This window comes from Plectropomus leopardus, chromosome 22, assembly GCF_008729295.1.
Source record: "Plectropomus leopardus isolate mb chromosome 22, YSFRI_Pleo_2.0, whole genome shotgun sequence".
Classification (NCBI taxonomy): domain Eukaryota; kingdom Metazoa; phylum Chordata; class Actinopteri; order Perciformes; family Serranidae; genus Plectropomus; species Plectropomus leopardus.
The window spans coordinates 13892983-13912715 of NC_056484.1; the positions used below are offsets into that span (position 1 = coordinate 13892983).

General features: G+C 40.4%; 1 protein-coding gene across 1 annotated transcript; it reads right to left on the reverse strand.

The window, feature by feature from the left end:
• Window positions 1-84: 84 nt before the first annotated feature.
• On the reverse strand, window positions 85-7622 carry LOC121961465 (high affinity choline transporter 1-like). The gene is made up of 8 exons (XM_042511459.1): window positions 7439-7622; window positions 6464-6577; window positions 6073-6228; window positions 4957-5105; window positions 3827-3970; window positions 3581-3734; window positions 2253-2470; window positions 85-1054 (listed from the first exon to the last, which is right to left on the reverse strand). The coding sequence occupies exons 1-8, from the start codon at window positions 7620-7622 to the stop codon at window positions 554-556; spliced, it is 1620 nt and encodes a 539-aa protein (XP_042367393.1). The 3' UTR covers window positions 85-553.
• Between the last annotated feature and the right edge of the window lie 12111 nt (window positions 7623-19733).

The window sequence follows — 19733 nt, forward strand, 5'->3', positions numbered from 1 at the left end:
TTACAAAATTTCACACAAATGTTTAATAGGATATAATTATTTTATTAATTTCATTAATTTTAATTTCATTTTAAGTTTACTATAACAAAAAAACTTTTCTTGCCATTATTCAACATCATATCTCGGGAACAAAAAGGGAGACATTTGGTCAGATACTTTTGGGTGTGCAGCTTGAAACTGTAATTGTAAAGATCTTCTGTTTTGCCGGGAGGAAGATGTGTGTGGGAAGCGTCAGTGTTTTAGAATTTATAGCTTCTTTGCAGTTTCACCAGTATTTGAAGCATTGTCAGCTGTCTTGGATTCATATGAGTCTTGAGAGCAAGGATGTAAACAGTAACTTGACTGGTTTGGCAGAGGCATAGAACTGCGAGGCCGTACTTCTCATGTAATCTGTGGGTTATGATAAAGTATAATAGGTGAGTTATATGTGTTTGGTTGGTTGGCTGGTTGGTTGACAGAAGTGTGTATAGTACCCGCTGTGGTGGTTGTGGTTTAAAATGGTCCGCACCAATCAAACTGTAAGGATTGTAGCTGAGAGCATAAATGTGTCTGTTCAACCTTCCGTCTCCTTTTCATCCGCATCGGTTTGGACCGGTGCCATGTAATGTGTGTTCGTGTCAGTTTCAGAATCATTTATTCTTTTCAGCAACCCCTTCTCAGACAGCCACACAGCAAGGCGTGAAACTAGTAAAATAGTCCCGCTGGTGATGAGCATGATGGCAGTACGAAAAGGAAACAAGCGGTATAGGTGACCGTCCTCCTGTATCTGGTCCCACGGCAGGGGCAGCACATCAGGAAGGCCTAGTAAGGGTTCCCCAACCAGAACTCTCAGCAGTATTGCCAACACAAAGCCAGAGCAGGCCCCATAGTGGTTCACCCACTGAGACAAGTAGAAGATGCATATCACCTGGGGAGTCATCATTGAATACAAGACATCTGCGCTGAGGATCCACAACAAGTAAATGGAAGTTGATATCATGGCCAGGCCTGCTCCCATCATTCCACACAGGAGCACTGACACTTTAACCACCACAAGTATCAATGTTTCTGATGCCTGAAATCAAGGAAATATTCAATTTAATTTTATTGAACAAAAAACGGGATCACACTATTGATTTTTGAGGTTATACTACTCTAAATTGTGAGTGACTTAACTCTAACAAGACAAGGTCAAAACCTAGTATATGGCTGGACTGTGTATGACAAGCCCATAGTCTGTATGTGAAGATGCATGACATGCCCCCAGTTACCCCCACTATGCTGAGGTGAGATTAAAATATCCAAGATACAGGTGTTGCCATATTGCAAGGGTTATGTTATTTAGAGCTGTGCATTAGTGATATCCGTGGTGGGCGAGTTCTAGACAAAACAACTGTATGACCAATCGCGAACAGCTCCATTGAATGCGAGCGCATGGATTGGCTGTCACAGCTGTCAATCATGGCGGAAAAGCCCCCTTTTATATAATTAAATAACTCAATAAAACCAAACTTAAAAACAAACACACACATGTGATGAGAACTACCCTCAGACACAGAAACCGTCTTTGGGAAAAATATATTTGGTGTTCACTTTGAGTTTTTAGTTTGGCCTGTGTCCATTCAGTAACATAGAGGGGCGGGCTTTATGACCTATACTGCAGACAGACATCGGGGGGGGATGGAGATTGAATAGTTAAACTTTGGGGGAGCTGTCTTGTTGTCATCTTTATATACAGTCTATGGACAAGCCAGAGGGGTTTTAATTTGAAATGAGGACCTTTTATTTGAAACAGGAAGTGGCTGGCGTAAACCCATTAAGAGACTTTGCTTTGCCTTGAATTTAGCCAGCCCTGCTGTTGAAGTCCAGCTCTAACATTTACATTTCCTAATCCTAAAATCGAGAACAGAACAATTTTTGAGATTTAGCCACCAAATGTGTGCAAAACAAATGGCATTCCCATCAGCCTCAGCTGCACGTTGTGTTTTGTGCTAATTAGCAAACATTGGCTAACATTCTAAACTAAAAATGTAACATGGCACACACTGATTATCAACATGTTAGCATCCAGTCCAACATGAACATTGCTGTGCCTAAATATACTCTCACAGAGCTGCTAACTCATGACCATGCTGATGATTGAATTCTTGAAATGATTATTAGAATAGCTGCATATTTGTTTCTAGGAATAATGTATTAAAATGCAATCTAGCCCCCCTACCACCACCACAAAAAAAAAAAGATATATGAGCAGTTGTCATGTGTGATGTTACCCTTTTATAGATGATGTTCTTGAAGATATTTCGGCTCAGTTGGGAGGCAGCAGCGAGAAGTGTAGAGTCAGCTGATGACATCACAGCAGCAGCAAGAGCTCCTATACCAACCAGTGAGATGTAGAAAGGGCAAAGATGCTGAAGGGCAATTGGCAAGATCAAACCAGCTTTGCCCTGTTCATATGGGCTCGGCGAACCGTAGGTGGTCTGGTTCCAGTCTGACAGACATCAAGCACAAGTCATTAAAACAAACCTCTGACCTGCAGAATGCGTAGAAAACAGCAGACGTAGAAAAGGGGTCTGAATAGTCCAGGTCAGGTCTCTCTGAACCTCCCTTGTGTTTTGTGTTATCCACCGGAGGCATTAAGTTTTGGGGTTGTCCGTCCGACCATCGTTCTGTCCTATTCTCATGAATGTGGTATCTCAAGAACACCTTGAGGGATTTTTTTTTCTCAAATTTGGCCCAAATGTTCACTTGGACTCAAGAATGAACTAATTACATTTTACTGGGCAAAGGTGAAGGTCACTGTAACTTGCGTCCATCTCATTCAGAATGAATGCAGTATCTCAAGAAGGCCTTTGGAGAGTTTTCTCAAATTTTGCACAAACTTACACTTGGACTAAAGAGTGAACATATTAGTGTTTGGTGGTAAAAGGTCAAGGTCACTGTGACCTAACAAAACGTGTTTTTAGCCATAATTCAAGAATGCATACACTAATTATGACATAATCTCACACAAATGTTTAATAGGATATAATGATGAAGTGATGGCATTTAATATTGAAAATGTCAGAGGTCAGCTTCACTGTGGCGTCATAATGTCTTGCAAAAAACACTTTTCTCGCCATTACTCAAAGTCTAATTCAGGAACAGAAGCGGGTATATTTGGTCAGATACTGAATTAGTGACACTAACCTCGGGTGCCCCCCTTGATACTGTGCCGGTGCTATGGATCGATGTGTGTGAAGCATCCATGTTTTCACAAACATGAGTGCAAACTTTGAATGCAACTCAACTGATTTTATGGAGGTCTACAACCGTGACGTGGTAATTCTAGTTTTGTTACATATGTAGTATTAAAAAAAGGCATTCAGCCCAAAGGGGGAGGGGTTTAAAGAAGTGATTGAGACAGTCGTGTCGTCCCTGAAATGCATGTTGCCCCACTGCAGATTTGCCCGGTGGCCAGTCCACCCTTGGTTTGTGCGATATTTTTTTTAAATAACTGCACAATTCTAACACAATAGGCTCCTTTTAACCTAGATTTCTACCTTAAGTACTACAGATTTGTGTACTCAGAAATAGCAAAGACAATGAAAAAAGACTGTACTGGTAGATGCTGCTACTGCTCCTATGATGAGTGATGGGATGGCAAGGATTGGGCAAAATACTGCTCCAACATAGCAGGTGATCTTAGCTTGGGCATCAGTGGCTGTGGACAGGACTCTCTGGTAGAAAGCCTGGTAGCAGAGCCCTCCAATGGCCTTGGAGAGAAATGAATACAGGATTTTTAGGGGATTTTAGTGACATTGCCTTTATATAATATGGTTTGGGGGGTGTTACAGGTGTCCGTTACCATTAGCAATAAGTCATCTACCCAGCGTCCGGCATCTTTTAGCTCCAGTTTGCCAATCCATGGCTCCTGATGCAGCTTGGTTAGTGCAGCAACAGTGATGTTTGCAGAGGAGGGACTTGACAGGATAAAAGGTACACAGAGCCACTGAAACAAGAAGGACAACAGGAGACAGAGTTACAAATACAGTATAGAAGTCCTTCATAGCTAGGGTCCCATAATTTTCAAGAAGCAGAAAACATGGACGGAATTGTTTAAAATAGAATCAGCTGTAAAACACAGTATATTGTGGAATTCGCTGAATTATGAATGCGATTTATTTGTTTTCTTACCAATATAAGCATTTTTTCACTGCACCTACGTTAAATGAACTGAAAAAAACATTGCTGCTTTGTTTTGGTGTCATTTACTGGCATGATGCTTTCGTTTTCCACTCTCTCAGAATGGCATTGAGGTCTCTTTCGTCCAGAGGCAGCATCTGATAATTCTGCATTAAACTAGACCTCACTCACATCTCTGTGGTCAAACTGGCAGCTGCCGCTAAAGCTCGTGTGCACCCATGCACCTTTAAGCCCATTCTGACCTGTAGACTAAATGCAATGAAATACTTTTCAGAATAAGATTGTAAATACATAAATGTAATTAAGATTAATTGGATTAACTGTATAACACATTACCTGTGTCCCTTATAAATGAAGAAATCCCACTAATTTGTGAGGAACTTTTTAAAATTATTGAAAAGAATACAACAAAGTGTAATGTTGTTTTACATCAAGTTAATTTATATTCATTAAATTTGGAATATTATCTGACTGAATTGTTGAAATTTGATTCATCCACCACATGGTTAGACTCTGTCTAATGACAAAAATGTGCTTAAATTGTAAAACATAGAATTCAGAAAAAAACAATATAGACAGAATATGGAACAATTAAAACAGATTTCTAAGGGCCCTACATAGCTCTATAAATAAAAATACTACTCACATTGACAGAGGTACACCTGCCAATGTATCATGTAAACATAAGTAGGGTTAGCTGTATTTAAAATATAAATTATTAAAATTTGGCTGCCAGACTTAAGAATTGTGTATGAATTGCCTTGAATTTTTTTAAAAATGTAATGTTCATACCAAGCCGCCAAACATAAAGCAGAGCTGGATGACGTCAGTATAGGCCACAGAGTACAGTCCTCCCATTAACGTGTAAATAATTGCCACAGCAGCAGAGATGCCCACAGCCAGAGACGAGGACATATCGATGACTACGCTTACCGTTCCTCCTGTAATCACAAGCATATTTTCAAAAAATGGCAGACACAGCTTTCGCAAAAAATTAAATCAGGTGCTAAAGCAACAAACTAAAATTGATGCCATTTAGTTTTTACTGTTTTAAAATGATTATTTAGCACCTTGTAGGTCAGTTCAAAAGCATGACAGTGGTGTTGCCAGTAAACAGCACTTAAAGCTCCACTGTAAGAAGCATATTCAAATACCGAACTGATTCAAAATGTGACATTGTTTATTTATTTTGCTGTGTTCCTTTAATGTATTTCATCAGTCATATGCAGTGGTACTGTGACATATTTCTTCCCCATTAGCACCAGTGCAATCATTTTTAACGCCACTATGCTGGCAATAGGCTGTCTGCCTGCCCCATTCTCATGAACACGATATCTCAAGAACGCCTTGTAGAATTTCTTCAAATTTGGCACAAACGTCCACTATGAGTCACGCAAGAATAATTCAAATAATAATTCAAAAATTGTCTAAACATTGCACACAGATATCTCATAGGATAATTTGATGAAGTAACTACATTTTATGTTTTATGTAACATTCAACTTGACTGTGAGATCATAATGTTCTGCAAAACACTTTTCTGGTCATTTTTCAATGCCATCCTGAAATGGTGACACTAATCTTGGATGTTCACCTTGAAACTGTGCTGATTGTATAGATCTTTCGTTCTGGTGGGGGGAAGATGATTGTGAAGCATCCGTGTTTTCACACACTGCAACCACAACTTGACATGTTTGCAGAGGCATAGAAACACAAGACTGTAATTGTAGTTTTTCTGTGTATTTCTTTCGTGTATTTCATCTGTCCTCTGCAGTGGTACTGCAAATGGTAAAATACTATTTACACAGAAGCAAACATTTTATCAGTGTATAATTGTGATGTAAAAACAAAATGTACACTTGAGATTTACTGGTTGATTTCTCAAGGAATTTGTTGTTTCTGACTCACCCAGTGAACCAAGAACACATGCTATCCACAAGATATCACCTACGAGAGCGGGAATGAAAAGAACGGCAGCCACAGTGTTGCCATATTTTTTCTGAAATGGGTCCATGAGCGTGACATAGTTCTTAGAGCGAATAGGTTTGACAAGGAAGAGTGCACCTGTAGTTACACAAACAGAAAAAAAACTTTGAACATTTACTTAATTTTTAACAAATTATCACTCTGACATATCCGTTACCAGTAATGTCCTTCTTTTTTCGTCAGTGAATGTATAGAAGTGGAAAATAATTGAATTGTAATATTTTTGTCAAATAATTATTTCTGTCTAATGATTATTGAGCAGTGTAAGGTTTCACTGTGTTGCATCTCAGCAGCCGTATTTGACTGCACTCACCTAAAATCATGTTTATGACGAAGGCAATGGTTCCAGTGGCCCACACCAAGCCCTTTGTTGGATTGTAAACCATTTCAGCATTACCCAAAATATAGCCTCCTCCCACCCATGTGGCTGCAAAACATCAGGACAAATACAAGCAATGAGAAAGAAATGGAATAAAACTAGGTCCACCTATTGTAAATTGATCGTATTAAATGTACTAGTGCACTGTCTATTCAAAACATGCTTGTTGAGGATGAGCTGATTGCTCAGCCTGTGGTGTTAGTATAGAAAAGAAATATTTTATTAATCCCGTGAGGGAAATTGTTTTGTTGCTGCTGCAACAATTATAAAAATAAAAACAATTATAAAAAATATTGCTGCTTGCAGCGCTCTCAAGAACCACTCATACAAACTTCACAATTGACACAGAACTTCCTCGGGTCTGGAGCAACACACCTGGGCTCCATACAGTCAAGGATTTATTCTTATGTTTAAATATGATAAGTATTAAATTATGTTACTATTCAAACTCATTATACCCCAAAATTACTCACAAAAGTCTGCAAAGCACTTAAAAAATATGCAACTCAGCAGTATACTTCTTACTTACTCAGGACATTTGTAAAGAAAAAACATTGTATGACAACATTTGCTTGACTCAGATTTTACTTACAAAATATAAGTTTTAAAAAATGCATTGTTATTCATTTAGCATTATAATTGAATTGAAAGCGTTCAAATCACACCCAATTTGATGCTACAGGTCCTTGGCTCCCCAACAATAGACACACCAACTGTGAAGTTCATTGGGGGTACAGCTGTCAAGATATGCAAAGGACACACACACACACACACTCCCACGTACACACAGATTCCTCACTTTATAGTCAGACAATTTAAAGGAAATGCCCTTGAATTAAATGCTGGTATAAACATTTTAGGCACCAATGATTGATTGTTACTCTGTGATATTTTGTTGTAATTTTTTACCTGTCATAGTAAAGATGCTGACACAGATGTTAAGGTTCCGCCCTCCAACCATTGTCACTTCACTGCGGTTCCCGGTGCACTTTTTCTCTTCACGTTTGGACTTCCTGGATGCCCAGATACCTGTGCCCAGTACGATCATGTAAAACAATCCCATGGACAGCAGTCCTGGCCAATTTAGCGCCATCCTCAGTGTCTGTGTGGAACGACAAACAAAAATTAGTATCCCATTTTATCAAACGCTGTACCTTGAGCAATCTTTGCTTGCAGCCAGAAAGTATTGTCATATATATATAAGTATACATTTCACTTGACATACAGGGTTTACATCACTTAACAAATTTGCATTATGTGTTTATAGGTTTTGCAGCTCATGAAAACTGCTTTGTGCTAGTTTCATAGTATGTGGTTATACTGATAATATGGGCGATGTCGTAAAAGTTTAAGGACACAAACTGTTTTCCACAGCATGTCTTGGCTCTGAAAAAAAAATAGTGGTTTCTATTGAAAGAATCTTTGCTTTTTTAAGGTCACCTTCTTAGCTCAGCTTGTTTAAAATCTCAACAGAGGTAATACAAAAAAAGTACCAGATACTATTCACAACTTTTACTGATGGAACACAAAAAATAGTTAGTCGAGCTAAGTAGAGCTGTGCCGATCATGCAGTGGAAATGTGGCACTGGATGGTAAATATTCATTTACTAATCAATTCATCAAAACATGCAAACGAACAAAAAAAGCGGATTATGATCTCTCAAAGTGAAATAGTTAAACCTAAACATATTCTGTTTAATATTATAAGGAAAAGGGTAAATACTCACATTTAAGAAGCTGTAACCAATTGTTGGGATTTTTGGTGAAAAAAGAAGTTAAATGATTTTCAAAATAGTTGCCAATTATTTTTTCACTGCTTGAGTATTGAGTTAAACTCTTGAATCCAGTCCTTTCTGTATAACCCAGGCTGGCCGAACCGTGGTAGAGTTACCCAAGTGAAGCCAAAAATAACCGCAGGAGGAAAACTGAAGTCAAAAGGGTGGAATACAGTGTACGTGACAATTTGTGGCAACACTGTGTCAATATTATTTCTACACATACCACCTGATCAAAACAGTTTACTTCCCACAGGTTGCTAAATGCCAGATAATGCAAGTTGACTATTCAGTACATTCATTACTGAAAATACCAAGCATTAAATATGGAAAGGAGGAACTTTAACCAGCTTAAACTGGTCAGATGCTTTGTGAATTTAGACGGTGGAATTTTGTAACCATTATGCATGAGCACAGTGTATATTTTTATTAGTAAAACAAACTGAACATTTAACAGTACTGAAAATTTTGAAAATATAACTATACTAACTAACTATATTATCCAAGAAGTGTGAAACCAGAAAATGTATATCTGCCATAAATTTTCTAGATGAATACACCTGCTGAGTCTTCGTCTCACTGGGTTCATTGTCATGAGAGTATTAGTCTGAACGTCCTTCATTAAAGGTTCTGTAGGCAACACTCAGAGCATTAATGAAGCAGCAAACAACTATTTCCTATAAAGAAGACATGGTGGAGTCATTCATAACATGTAAAAGTTCAGCTCTGTGAACCAGACGCACTACAATCTGTGAGACACTTCTCCTGGTTATCAAGATGACATTAATAACTAATTCTATCTGTCTTTAAAATACATTTAAATCCCTCCCTGCAATCCTATGAAGTCTTATCCGCCCAACAAACACACATATAACTGAATATAAGTTGATGTCATATCTCTGCAGGTGCTACTTTTGTGACTCAAATCTGACTCGAGTCCAACCTCTGGTTTTCAGTCCCTAAGCTTTAAAACAGTCGGCCTATAAGCTTTTGGTCTCTGTGGACTTTTAAAGAGCAGCTAAAAACCATCTGCTTGAACGGGTATTTATATATTGCTTGTGGTATTTTATGTTCAAGTTAACCCTTTGAGACCTGGGCATTTTGGCTTGATTTCTATCAAAAACAGGGAAAGAAGTTACAAGTTAAGAATTACAATTAAATTGCCTGACATTTTGCAAAAGTAAATACATTTTTTAAATAGACAAAGGTAATTATTTTGATCTTTAAAAAAAGTTAATAACAATATAATATTAAGTATAGTTTTCTGGACATTTTATTCCTATTTTTAAATAATTATCAATGTATAATAATTTCTCTTTCTTTTTTTAAACATATTTTTAAGCCATTTTCTTGTCACCTTTTCCTATATTCTTGCAATTTGTTAGACATCTCTTGCCAAGTTGCTCATTGCCTTGTTAGCTATTTTTTCAAAAGAAATCAAACCAGGTATTTGGGGTTTAAACTCCTGTGAAAGGTGTCTGAATGCAGCACTAGAAATCTGATGTCGTTCCAGGTTTCAAAGAGTGACCTTATGTATGTTCCCTTTGTATATTTTTGTCAGATGTCTTATTTTTTTTTATTTATTAGACTTTATTTCTTTGACTGTGAAGCACTGTAACCATGAATGTTCAATGTTGTAGAGAAATATTTGAGATGTGAAGCCTAGTTCTCAAAGGTGAGGTGAGGTGCACAACATTCAAAGACATCACTTACATGCACACAATTTAAACAAAACATAACTAATTATGATTACACTCATTATAAGTCTGTCATTCCTAACATGTCCTGACACAAACTCTAAATTCTCTGCACTTTCTGAGGCACCGAGAGGCTAAAGTGAGATCAGCCATCTGTGATCTTCAGTCACAAAAGTCACTGGAAGACTCTCCGGTAGCTTTGCGGGTTTCCTAGTAACCACTACTGACTTGTAACTAGACCTCGAGCAACAAAAAGTGACTTTGAGGATCAGGTTCTGCTGTAAACAAACACTGTTTGATGACGCTGCTTCATTGTTTATGTGCAGATGAAACATTGCTGCACTGTTACGTGCAGTCTCCTGGAATTTTCATCTCCTTTAACCTGACAGGTGATTTAAGCAGACAGCAGAAACATCATGGGACTTCTGGGTGCTTTCCTCTGTGCACAGCACAGTGTCATGGGAAGAAAGGACACACACATGACTGATGAAAAAGGCTGGACAGAAGGAGGCACATTTTCCTGAGCAACATTTAAGTGGACTCAGTGAAAATGATTGCTTTTCGTTGCCAGAAAAATGCATGGACTGGATATCTGGTAAGATTCCAAGCCAAAAAAAGGTAAATGATGGGACAGAAAAAAACAGAGTGCTATAGTTTAAGCACTAACTTCATTTAAGTTTTGTAGCAACAAAACATGGATGACCTCCCAGTTAGGCACCCTGGACCATTTTACATGAAGATCACCCTGTCGTGTAAAACCTGGGACTTCTACCCCAAACTGTTGCTGCTGCTGCTGCTGCTGGAGAACGTGAAGCACAATCAAAGTTTAATGCAACATTGTCCTTTAAAGGCAGAAGATGGCGGGTTTCCCAACTTCACATCTGAAGCAGGATCCTATTTCTTTTTTAAGATGCCCATCCCTGCAACCCTGGGACATAATCGGCAACACCAGGTGAGATCAGCATTGAACAAAAATAAAAGAAAAATCTTCCAAGAAACACTGCTGGTGCCCGATGTCATTATGTCAGAAATATGTTGGACTCTTATGTCAGAAAGATGATGAACTTAGGTTGGAATCAAAATGGGTTTGAGGATATTATAAATGTGTAACGATGTTAGAATTTCTCATTGTATAGCTGTTAGCATTTTGGCATTTTGCAGGTGTTGGGTTTGTTCTCCAAACATTATGAATAAATGCTACCTAAAACACCTTTCGTGTCTGCATGGTACGCTTCTGGACAGCGTCAGCTGAGAACAAGGCCGGACAGAACCATTTGCAGTGTTACATGTGGATGGACAGACAGATGGTAGGCACTTGCCGCTGCAGCATGACACGCAAAAGGTCGGCAGCAGTTGAGAACGTGGCTGGGTGGAACCTGTCACGTCTACGTGACAGACGACAGGCCACAGTCAGGATGAAACACTGCCAGTCATGACTTATTATAATAAGTACGGAGGTCCCCATGGGTTGGCGGGGGGACAGTGGATGGATGGCTTATTATGAATTACATTGTCATATTTGGAATATCTTTAATTAGTGGGCATATTATGTGGTTCACCTCATTTTTTAATGTAATATTGTTATGCTTTGAACTTGGAAAAATGTGCCCAGGATGCAGAAACCCAGGTCATAAACTCACTGTAAAGCCGCCTGCGGGCTTAGTTTTTGACTTCCATTATAAGATATACAGACTGTATTGGTATAATTTGTTTTTCTTGAGACATGGTGTTTGGGGCCATTTTTGGGATGGTTTAGTCAAAGATCTAGGACTTTTTTATCATTTTGGTTGCAAATTTGTTAAAATCCATATTAGTAAGCACTTTAATCCATCTACCTGACAGCTGTGACTAATCAGTCGCTGATTAAACAGCATCATTACTGTACAGGTGTGGGTTGGGAGGGTCACCATTAAAGGCAACTCTAAAATGTGAAGTTTTATCACACACAATGCCACAGATGTTGCAGGTTTTGAGAGAGTGTGTCACTGGCCTGCTGACTGCAGAAATGTCCACCAGAGCTGTTACATGTTAACTGAATATTTATTTGACAACCGTAAGTGGCTCCAATGTTGTTTCTGTGTATCAACTGTGTATCTGTGTAACAACTAATATATGTTTTACTTCTCCCCACAGCTATCGCAGGCTTATGGAAACAGGACTTTGCCTCACTGGATGGTGTTTAGACAACAGAGTAGCAGTCTAGAGGGCCTGGCTCTGACTGATGACTGTGGGACATACCACCTTAAAGTGTCTGTTAGTGGAGAGCAGTGTGCTGCCTACTTCACCCTGCACATCCTAAACCCAACAGTGACTGACAAGGACCAAGCAAGGTAAGTGTTTTGTATTTTGAGTACCCCAAGTACTTGCACAGGTGATTATGGTATCTAAAGATGGGTCGCTCTGAGTCAAAGGCTGTGTCCTCCATATCTGGTCCCTTCTGGCTCCAAAAACTCAAGACAGCAACTACCAAATTTCTGAACTGAAGCCTCAAAACAGGAGTCCACAAACCAATGGGTGACACTGCGGTAGCTACGTCCATTATTTGTACAGTCTATGCTCCTCCATTACCATCTAGTACGCTGCTTCCACAGCCAAGGACCAGGGCAGACTGCAGCCTATCATTTGCTCTGCTGAGAGGGTGATTGGCTTAAAATTTACATCCTTCCAGGACCCTGAGGCGGGCAGGAAACCCTCCCACCCCAGACATTAACTCACTCCCCTCTGGCAGAAGGCTGCAGTTCATCAGGACCAAAAACTCACACCACAAAAACAGTTTCTATCCTGATGGCAGGGGGCCTTATCAACAAAGCCCCAGGACCCCCACTGCCAATGACACTGTTCATATGCGATACATCAATGCACATCTCAGCCTGTTTTCTCTGTACATTGAACATATTGTTCTATTGTGAACTTTTGCAAATCCTACATAAACAGCTCTCCTCTTCTACATTCAACATTTATCCTTTAAAAAGAATGAAAATCAGATTTTGCTTCGTCTCTGTGTCTTACAGAGATACTTTGTCCTGCTCTGAGGGGGAGATGACCATCTGGGCTAACCTTCTACTTCAGTTGAACCCCACAACTCTTGATGCCAGCCAGCGTATCCGTTTGGTCAGCATCACTGCTGACTACCTGCACCTGCCACTGGGCTTTGTCTACCTGTTTTCAAGAAGAAAATCGATCATAGAACAACAAGAGAAGCTCAGAGTTTGTCAGCAAGGTGGGAAACAAGATGCTCCAGGAGATGTTGCAGAGCTTCTGTGGCCTGTTGGTTGTCAAAGAGACAGACGACAATCTGATTTAGCCAAGGTGCTGGACTACAGTGTGAGGACAGGAGGGTTGGCCAGGTTGCTGGAAGCTCCTGTTGTGGGATGGAAGGTGCTTTGTGGAACCAGAAGGGACCGACATAACAGAGACTTGCAGAGGCTAAAATTCACACCTACTCCAAATATGATAGTCCCTCCTCCAACTCAAGTCCATCAGACTTTGAAACCAGAGCGTTCACACATACGTTCCCTGCCTTCGACCAAGCCCGAACCAAGCTTGCTGAACGTCTTGATGCTTGTTAACCAGATAGAGACAAGGCCGGCGCCGACACACACAGAGGATGCAACTGAAGGTACGAATCATTACATGCAACAATTACAGCTGTCCCCCAGTTCGCTTTTCTCCATAGGGCAGACCACCTTGTACCCATACAGCGAACAGGTCAATGCTGTCTTGGAGCATCAAGTGTTCACTGGAAAAATTATTTTGACAAGTTTGCACACATCTGTATGTGTGGACTTTGGCTGCAATTCTCCAAAGCAGGAGCAACATAAAGCTATCAATCAAGCTGCCTCAAGGACAAAACCTCTTTTAGAAGTGACTGGCTGGCGTGAGAAAATATCAGAAGTTACATCACGAAGTATCTCTGGAAGTTTCACATTTCTTTTACCCTTTTTGCCTGAGTATATGTCCACAGTCAGAACTTTTGTTGCAGCTGGCACCACTCTCTCAACACTGTTAGCATCATCCGCACTGCACAGTGTTTACCCCGCAGTGCCTCTGACCTCAGCCTCTTACGGTGTCACTTCCACTCTGACACACGAGGCAGCAGACAGAAAATCACTCACCACTGGTCTGACCCTCCGACCCCACCAGAAGGAAACCCCCCTCTGGACTGGGTCTTATAGAGCCGGCCTCACTGACTCAGAGAGCCAGTCCACAGTGAGCTCACTGGGTAAGTCTGCTGCTGTTCACTTCTATATGACTGTATGGGATTGTTGTGGGTGCCTCGTCATTCCAGTCATACACTATAAAGACTTGACCCTGTTTGAAAAAGAGGCCCACCGCTGAATGGCAGTCAGTGAATGGAAGAACATATGGGCTAATGTAGTGCAGGAAATATGAGAAGCATGAATGACATGGAAAACAAATGACCATGTTAGAGCTGGATATTATGTTGAGATTCAGAGGAAATACATCATGAATTAAAAATCAAGTGGATTTAAAAAAACAAACACACAAAAGTAAACCCATTAACTTGTATTTTGGACACATGGAGACAGCAGAAACAAAATGCACATCCCACATGCACAACAGTCAGACCTACACTATAGCGTGACATGCACCTCCCCAGAAATAGCACTGATTAGGTTTTTTTAATCATCCTAAATCACAGAATTTCAGTTGTTAATGGTGGTTAATTGCATGTTGTCAAATAAATTAGTTTGCATTACAAAACACTTATGAAGTCCATATTGACAAGATAAAGCAATTCTTACTAGATTGACTTGATGAGGAATCAAATGACAGCAAAAAACTGCATGAGACTAGTATAAACCCATTTTCATTTAGATACCTGGAGGTCAGACGTTAAAGGAAATAAACATGCTGTTTTTCCATCGCCAAATTTTAGCTAAAATTCAGAGCGTTATTCAGCCCCATTCCTGAGAAGCTGTGATATTCCTGGATTCCTCAAGTATCATTACTTTAGCTTTAAAACTCAGCGTTGTACAGTCTCTTAAAAACAGGAATGTCAGCCAGCAATTAATGTGATTTTTTTAAAAATTCAGTTATCCAGCCCACAACTCAAACTCCACAAATTGCTGCAGAGGGGAAAAAAAAAACATCAAGAAGAGTTTTGCCTGTGTTGCCAAAGCAGCACCACTTAATCACTGTTATTAAACGTCAAAAAGATGACCAATTATTCATTCATAACACTCCTGTGGAACTGACTTTACAAAATGCTCCACAGGATAACATTAAACTATCACTAACAGGGAGATTAATGTAAATTTAAATCATGATGAGTTCATCTCTCAGATAATTTTAGACTGACTTTATGATTGCGTAATTGATTGACATTTTACCAAAAGCCAAATATTAACACAATGAGTGAAACTTCAAACAGCCTAAAAACATTTTTTTCTGTCTCTCAACTTAAATTTAATCAGCTTCTCACGATATCACCTGCAGCTGTCTTAGATAAAACTCTGTGTATGCCCAGTCTGAAGGATGCGTGAGGTGCACACATTCCTCCTTTATAAATACCAGTTTATGTGCAGGAAAAGGAATGCATGTGGTTTTTGTGCCTACATATCTTTTATGCATGTAGGTGGGGAAAAAAGGCAAACAAAATTGATAGCTGTGTTTAAACTGAATTTTTATAGCATTTTTGGAGACTGGTACTTTTTTATATTGTGCTGAACTGTTGCGTTTTCTTTTTCACAGGTCACATAATTTATAATCCAGGACCTATTAAGGACCACACTGACACACTTTATAATCTTCCATCTGCTTCTCATCCACCTCCAACAGAGAATGACATGCATGTGCCACTACTGAACTCCACATCAAAGAGGCAACACTCACTGCCACCATCGAACAAAACATCGTCTACTTGGCTGTTTCCCGATGTGTCACCACCCTCAAATTTAATGACAGAACGAATTTCAATTACTCAGCACTCCTATACAGTCAAACATCTGTCTTCAGTTCTGAATCAGGATCTAAAGTCTAAGCTGAATGTAACAACTCAGGGTGCATCAGCGACCACATTACCGGGTCAGCTGACACTGTCTGGACAAACTGAATTGGAGTCTTCGCTCTCGACGACCTTGTTTGAGTCCTCAGTGGCGACATTTACTCCAGCTTTACCTTCAGAGCTCGGCTTTTTTAGTGAACAACGTGAGACACCCAGTATTGCAAATCCAGTATTTACAGGAGAGTCTGTAAAACTGGCATCGTCATTCATGATGCCACTTCTGCTAACATTCTCCAAATCTTTGCTACCTGATTTTGCCGTCTCCTCTTTGCAAGATAATATTGAACGCCCAGATGTATCGAACTTAACGTTGATATCAGACACAGGACTATATTTGTTACACTCAGACATTTCATTCATGTCCCTGCAACCAACATCTCTTCAAATGAGCCGTTCTTTAACTAAAATCCATTCTGTCGCATTATCTACATTCAAGTACGAGCCCTTTCAAGAACAGCCATCTGATTCAGCCCATGAGAGTGTGCAACAAGCACTCCAAACACTGCAGCTTGGGGAGTCTCTGCAAATTGATTCGTTTCACCCCATGTCCGTAGTCACTGGAACATCTACAGCCATGAATTTAAACACAGCAGCAGGACCAAGCGTGACCTTTCCACTTCCTCTTTCAGCATCTCAGCACACTCAACCAGTGTCTGATCCAACTGCTCCCTCTACTGTTCAGGAGCTGTACGCTACATCCTTCATTCATCAGATGCACAGTCTTGATCCTTCATTCCCGTTATGTGGCCAGTCTGTGACGCAGGATCATGTTAGTGGATGTACCGCACAAATCAAAAGTACCAATATAGAGAACACAGAGAAGCACGTTCTGGATTCACAAGATAAGACTGCTTTTTTGTCACAGTTCTTTATGTTTGATTCAGGTGGATATTTCTTTTCAACCCAGACATCCAGGAAATACCTGTCAATGCATCCCTTTCCCTCAGTTTTAAGTGAACTAGCAAGCAGTGAATTTATGTCTTTGTTGTTGGTGTCAATGACGCACCTGTATGCCACCATGGAAATAGACCACACAACAGCTACTACACAAATGGACATTTCACTCACTCTTCCTGCTCTGGAGGGATTCTCGGTGATCACATACACATCATATGCACTGGACACATTTGCCCTCATCCGCCAATCATGTGCTACAGACAGCTGTGAACCAATCACAAAAGGATGTCTCACATGGATGATTCGGAGCACGTCTTTGAGTCAACTTTATGGCACGTCAACTGCATTTTTACCATCGTCACAGGCTGGAGGCTTTTCCTCATGTAGAAGAGAGAGCTCAGTCCATTCAACATTTTCCTCAGCATCCATCTCAAGTGAGTACCATCAACGGCACTGTTACCACGGAGCAAGGAACTTTATGTGGATACATATATTCAGAAATACATTAACCCACTTATTCCTAAAAGACTATATTTAGTATGATAAGAAAAATGCAACAAATTTGTTGTAATTGGATGTAAGTTTTGAAATCTGGTACAGACATGATTTGGGCGAATATTTAACAGTACAACACAGAAAATTTAAAAACATATTTAATCAATAGTCAAAATCAGGATTTTTTTTCTCTTTCTGAACAAGCTTTTTGTTGTGTAATATTTAATCTTTGGTCAAATGGGACTACTGTTTTTTTTCCCCAAAAATATAATTAAGTCAAATTAATGAATTATGTTCAATTAAATTTAATTTAAAAAAAATGTACATAATTAATGAAATAAATACTATTGGTCTAAAACTCTGCAAGGTTTCTTCTACATTTCACATTGAATTTGCTTTCGCAAATGAACATTTAATTTCTACATGTACAAATTCATCTAAAAAAGAAATACAAATAAATTAATAATGATAATAATAAAACATTATTTACATATTTGTTTGTTCACAGACATGTATATTCAATATTTCTGTGCCATACTTTATTGATTTATTTTATGTTTCAGGCACCTTGAATCTTCCACCCAAAGTGATGCAGTCTATTCCAGCACTAACAGCCACTGTTGGCTTCCCCTTCCACTTCTCAATCCCACCCAAAACCTTCATAGACCCAGAAGACGGTGATGCACACACTCTTTCCCTGGAGATCAGGTTGATTGACGGGCCTCCCGTCAGTGTTGGCACCTGGCTGTCACTGGATGGTCTGGAGCTTCACGGTGTCCCTCTGGAGGTGGACCTGCAGTTTGCTCCTCAGCACCTCCTCCTGGCAGCTCAGGACAGACAGGGCCTGAGCACATGGCTGCCTCTGACCCTTGATCTCCGTCGTAGTGCTGCAGACCCCTGTCACATCTTCACCCTGACAGCTCAACGCAGCCTGCACTCGGTTCTCCGTCAGCGCCGCAGGGTGGAACTGCTGCTGAGAAAACTGTCCCGCTTCTTTAACAGCTCCAGCAGCCGCCACCTATCTGTTGTTTCCATGAGGCCCGGGTCCACTGTGGTGTCCTGGTACAACTACAGCTTGTGCGGGGCAGGACATACTAGAGTTAAACGCTGCCGTGTTGATCAGATTCAGAGCATGTGGCAGGCGATGACAGCTGCAGATGGATCAGTCAGCCCTGCCTTCAGGGAGGTAATGCTGCCAGAGTTCCCCATCACTAAAGTTGGACCGGTGAGCTTCAGACGAGACTGTTTCTCCACTACTTCTACCCCCGCATTTGATGGATCTTCACCTGCTGTCCACACAACCCCAACTCCAAATTTAGGCACCAACACTTCCCTCAGTCCCACCTCCAATACCTGTGTCTCTAAATCTCCAGCCATCACCACCTCCTCGCAACAGATCACCGACTATGAGTGGATGGCCGGCATGTTTACAGCCCTCCTCGTCGTCTGCCTTCTCATCCTGATCGTCCTCCTCATTGCTGTAGTTCTTTATTTCTGCAGAGGTCACAGCAGATCAAGAACTGTCGCTATTTGGCCTGCGAGCAGGGTGCTGTCACTTCACAGCAGCAATCTGAGAGCCATAAGACCGAGACGGCCTCCGCTATTCCAACCTGAACTGCCTCCACCACCGCTGAGACTGTGGATTAGCCTTTCACAAGACGATGAGGGGCAACCCCCATCGACACAAGAGCGAGGAACTAAAACAGCTGACAGGGCCTTACAGCCTCGTCCTCCCTTTTCAAGAATCTAATATCAAAAACATACATCATGTGTTAAGTGAACCTCAAAGTTACAGCCCCACAGAGGGAAAACATGTTCAGGATCATGACTCTTAACCCTTTAAAACACGGTTCAACATCAGTTTTCTTGGGCTGTGTTGAGACGCCTTTCACAAGCTATTTAACCCTGTAAAACGTTAGCAGATTGGTTTGAAGGTAATGGAAAAATTAGACAGAAATAATCCCTTTCAATCATCATTTATGACCCATTAGAAGGGTGGGGTTGTGTATTTTTCCAGAGACTGCCCTCTGCCTCTGTTTTCCTATTTTCTGTATTCTGGATATTGACGGGCGCGTACCCCCACTCTTTTTTAAAAGGCATTGAGCAGCTGCTAGACTGTAGGAAGCACGCATCCAATAAACACAGTTTACAAAAAATGCAAGAATAGTGAGGCGTGACACCAAATCATAGTGACTCTTGGGTTTCACTGGTGTTATAAACAGTAAGTGGCAATCCTGCATAGTATACCTTTAACTTTGAAACCCTTTGTGGTCCAACTGCAAGTTAATCAGACATCAAAATTCATCACTTCC

Bases quoted from the DNA above. Each gene is read 5' to 3' on its own strand.
- LOC121961465 (XM_042511459.1), bottom strand. From the start codon at position 7,622: ATGGCGCTAAATTGGCCAGGACTGCTGTCCATGGGATTGTTTTACATG. The intron at 3,971-4,956 runs GTATGAACATTA...TTCTTGTTTCAG, and splicing joins GCTTTATGTTTGGCGGCTTG to TGGCTCTGTGTACCTTTTAT. The intron at 3,735-3,826 runs GTAACGGACACC...TTTCTCTCCAAG, and splicing joins TAGATGACTTATTGCTAATG to GCCATTGGAGGGCTCTGCTA.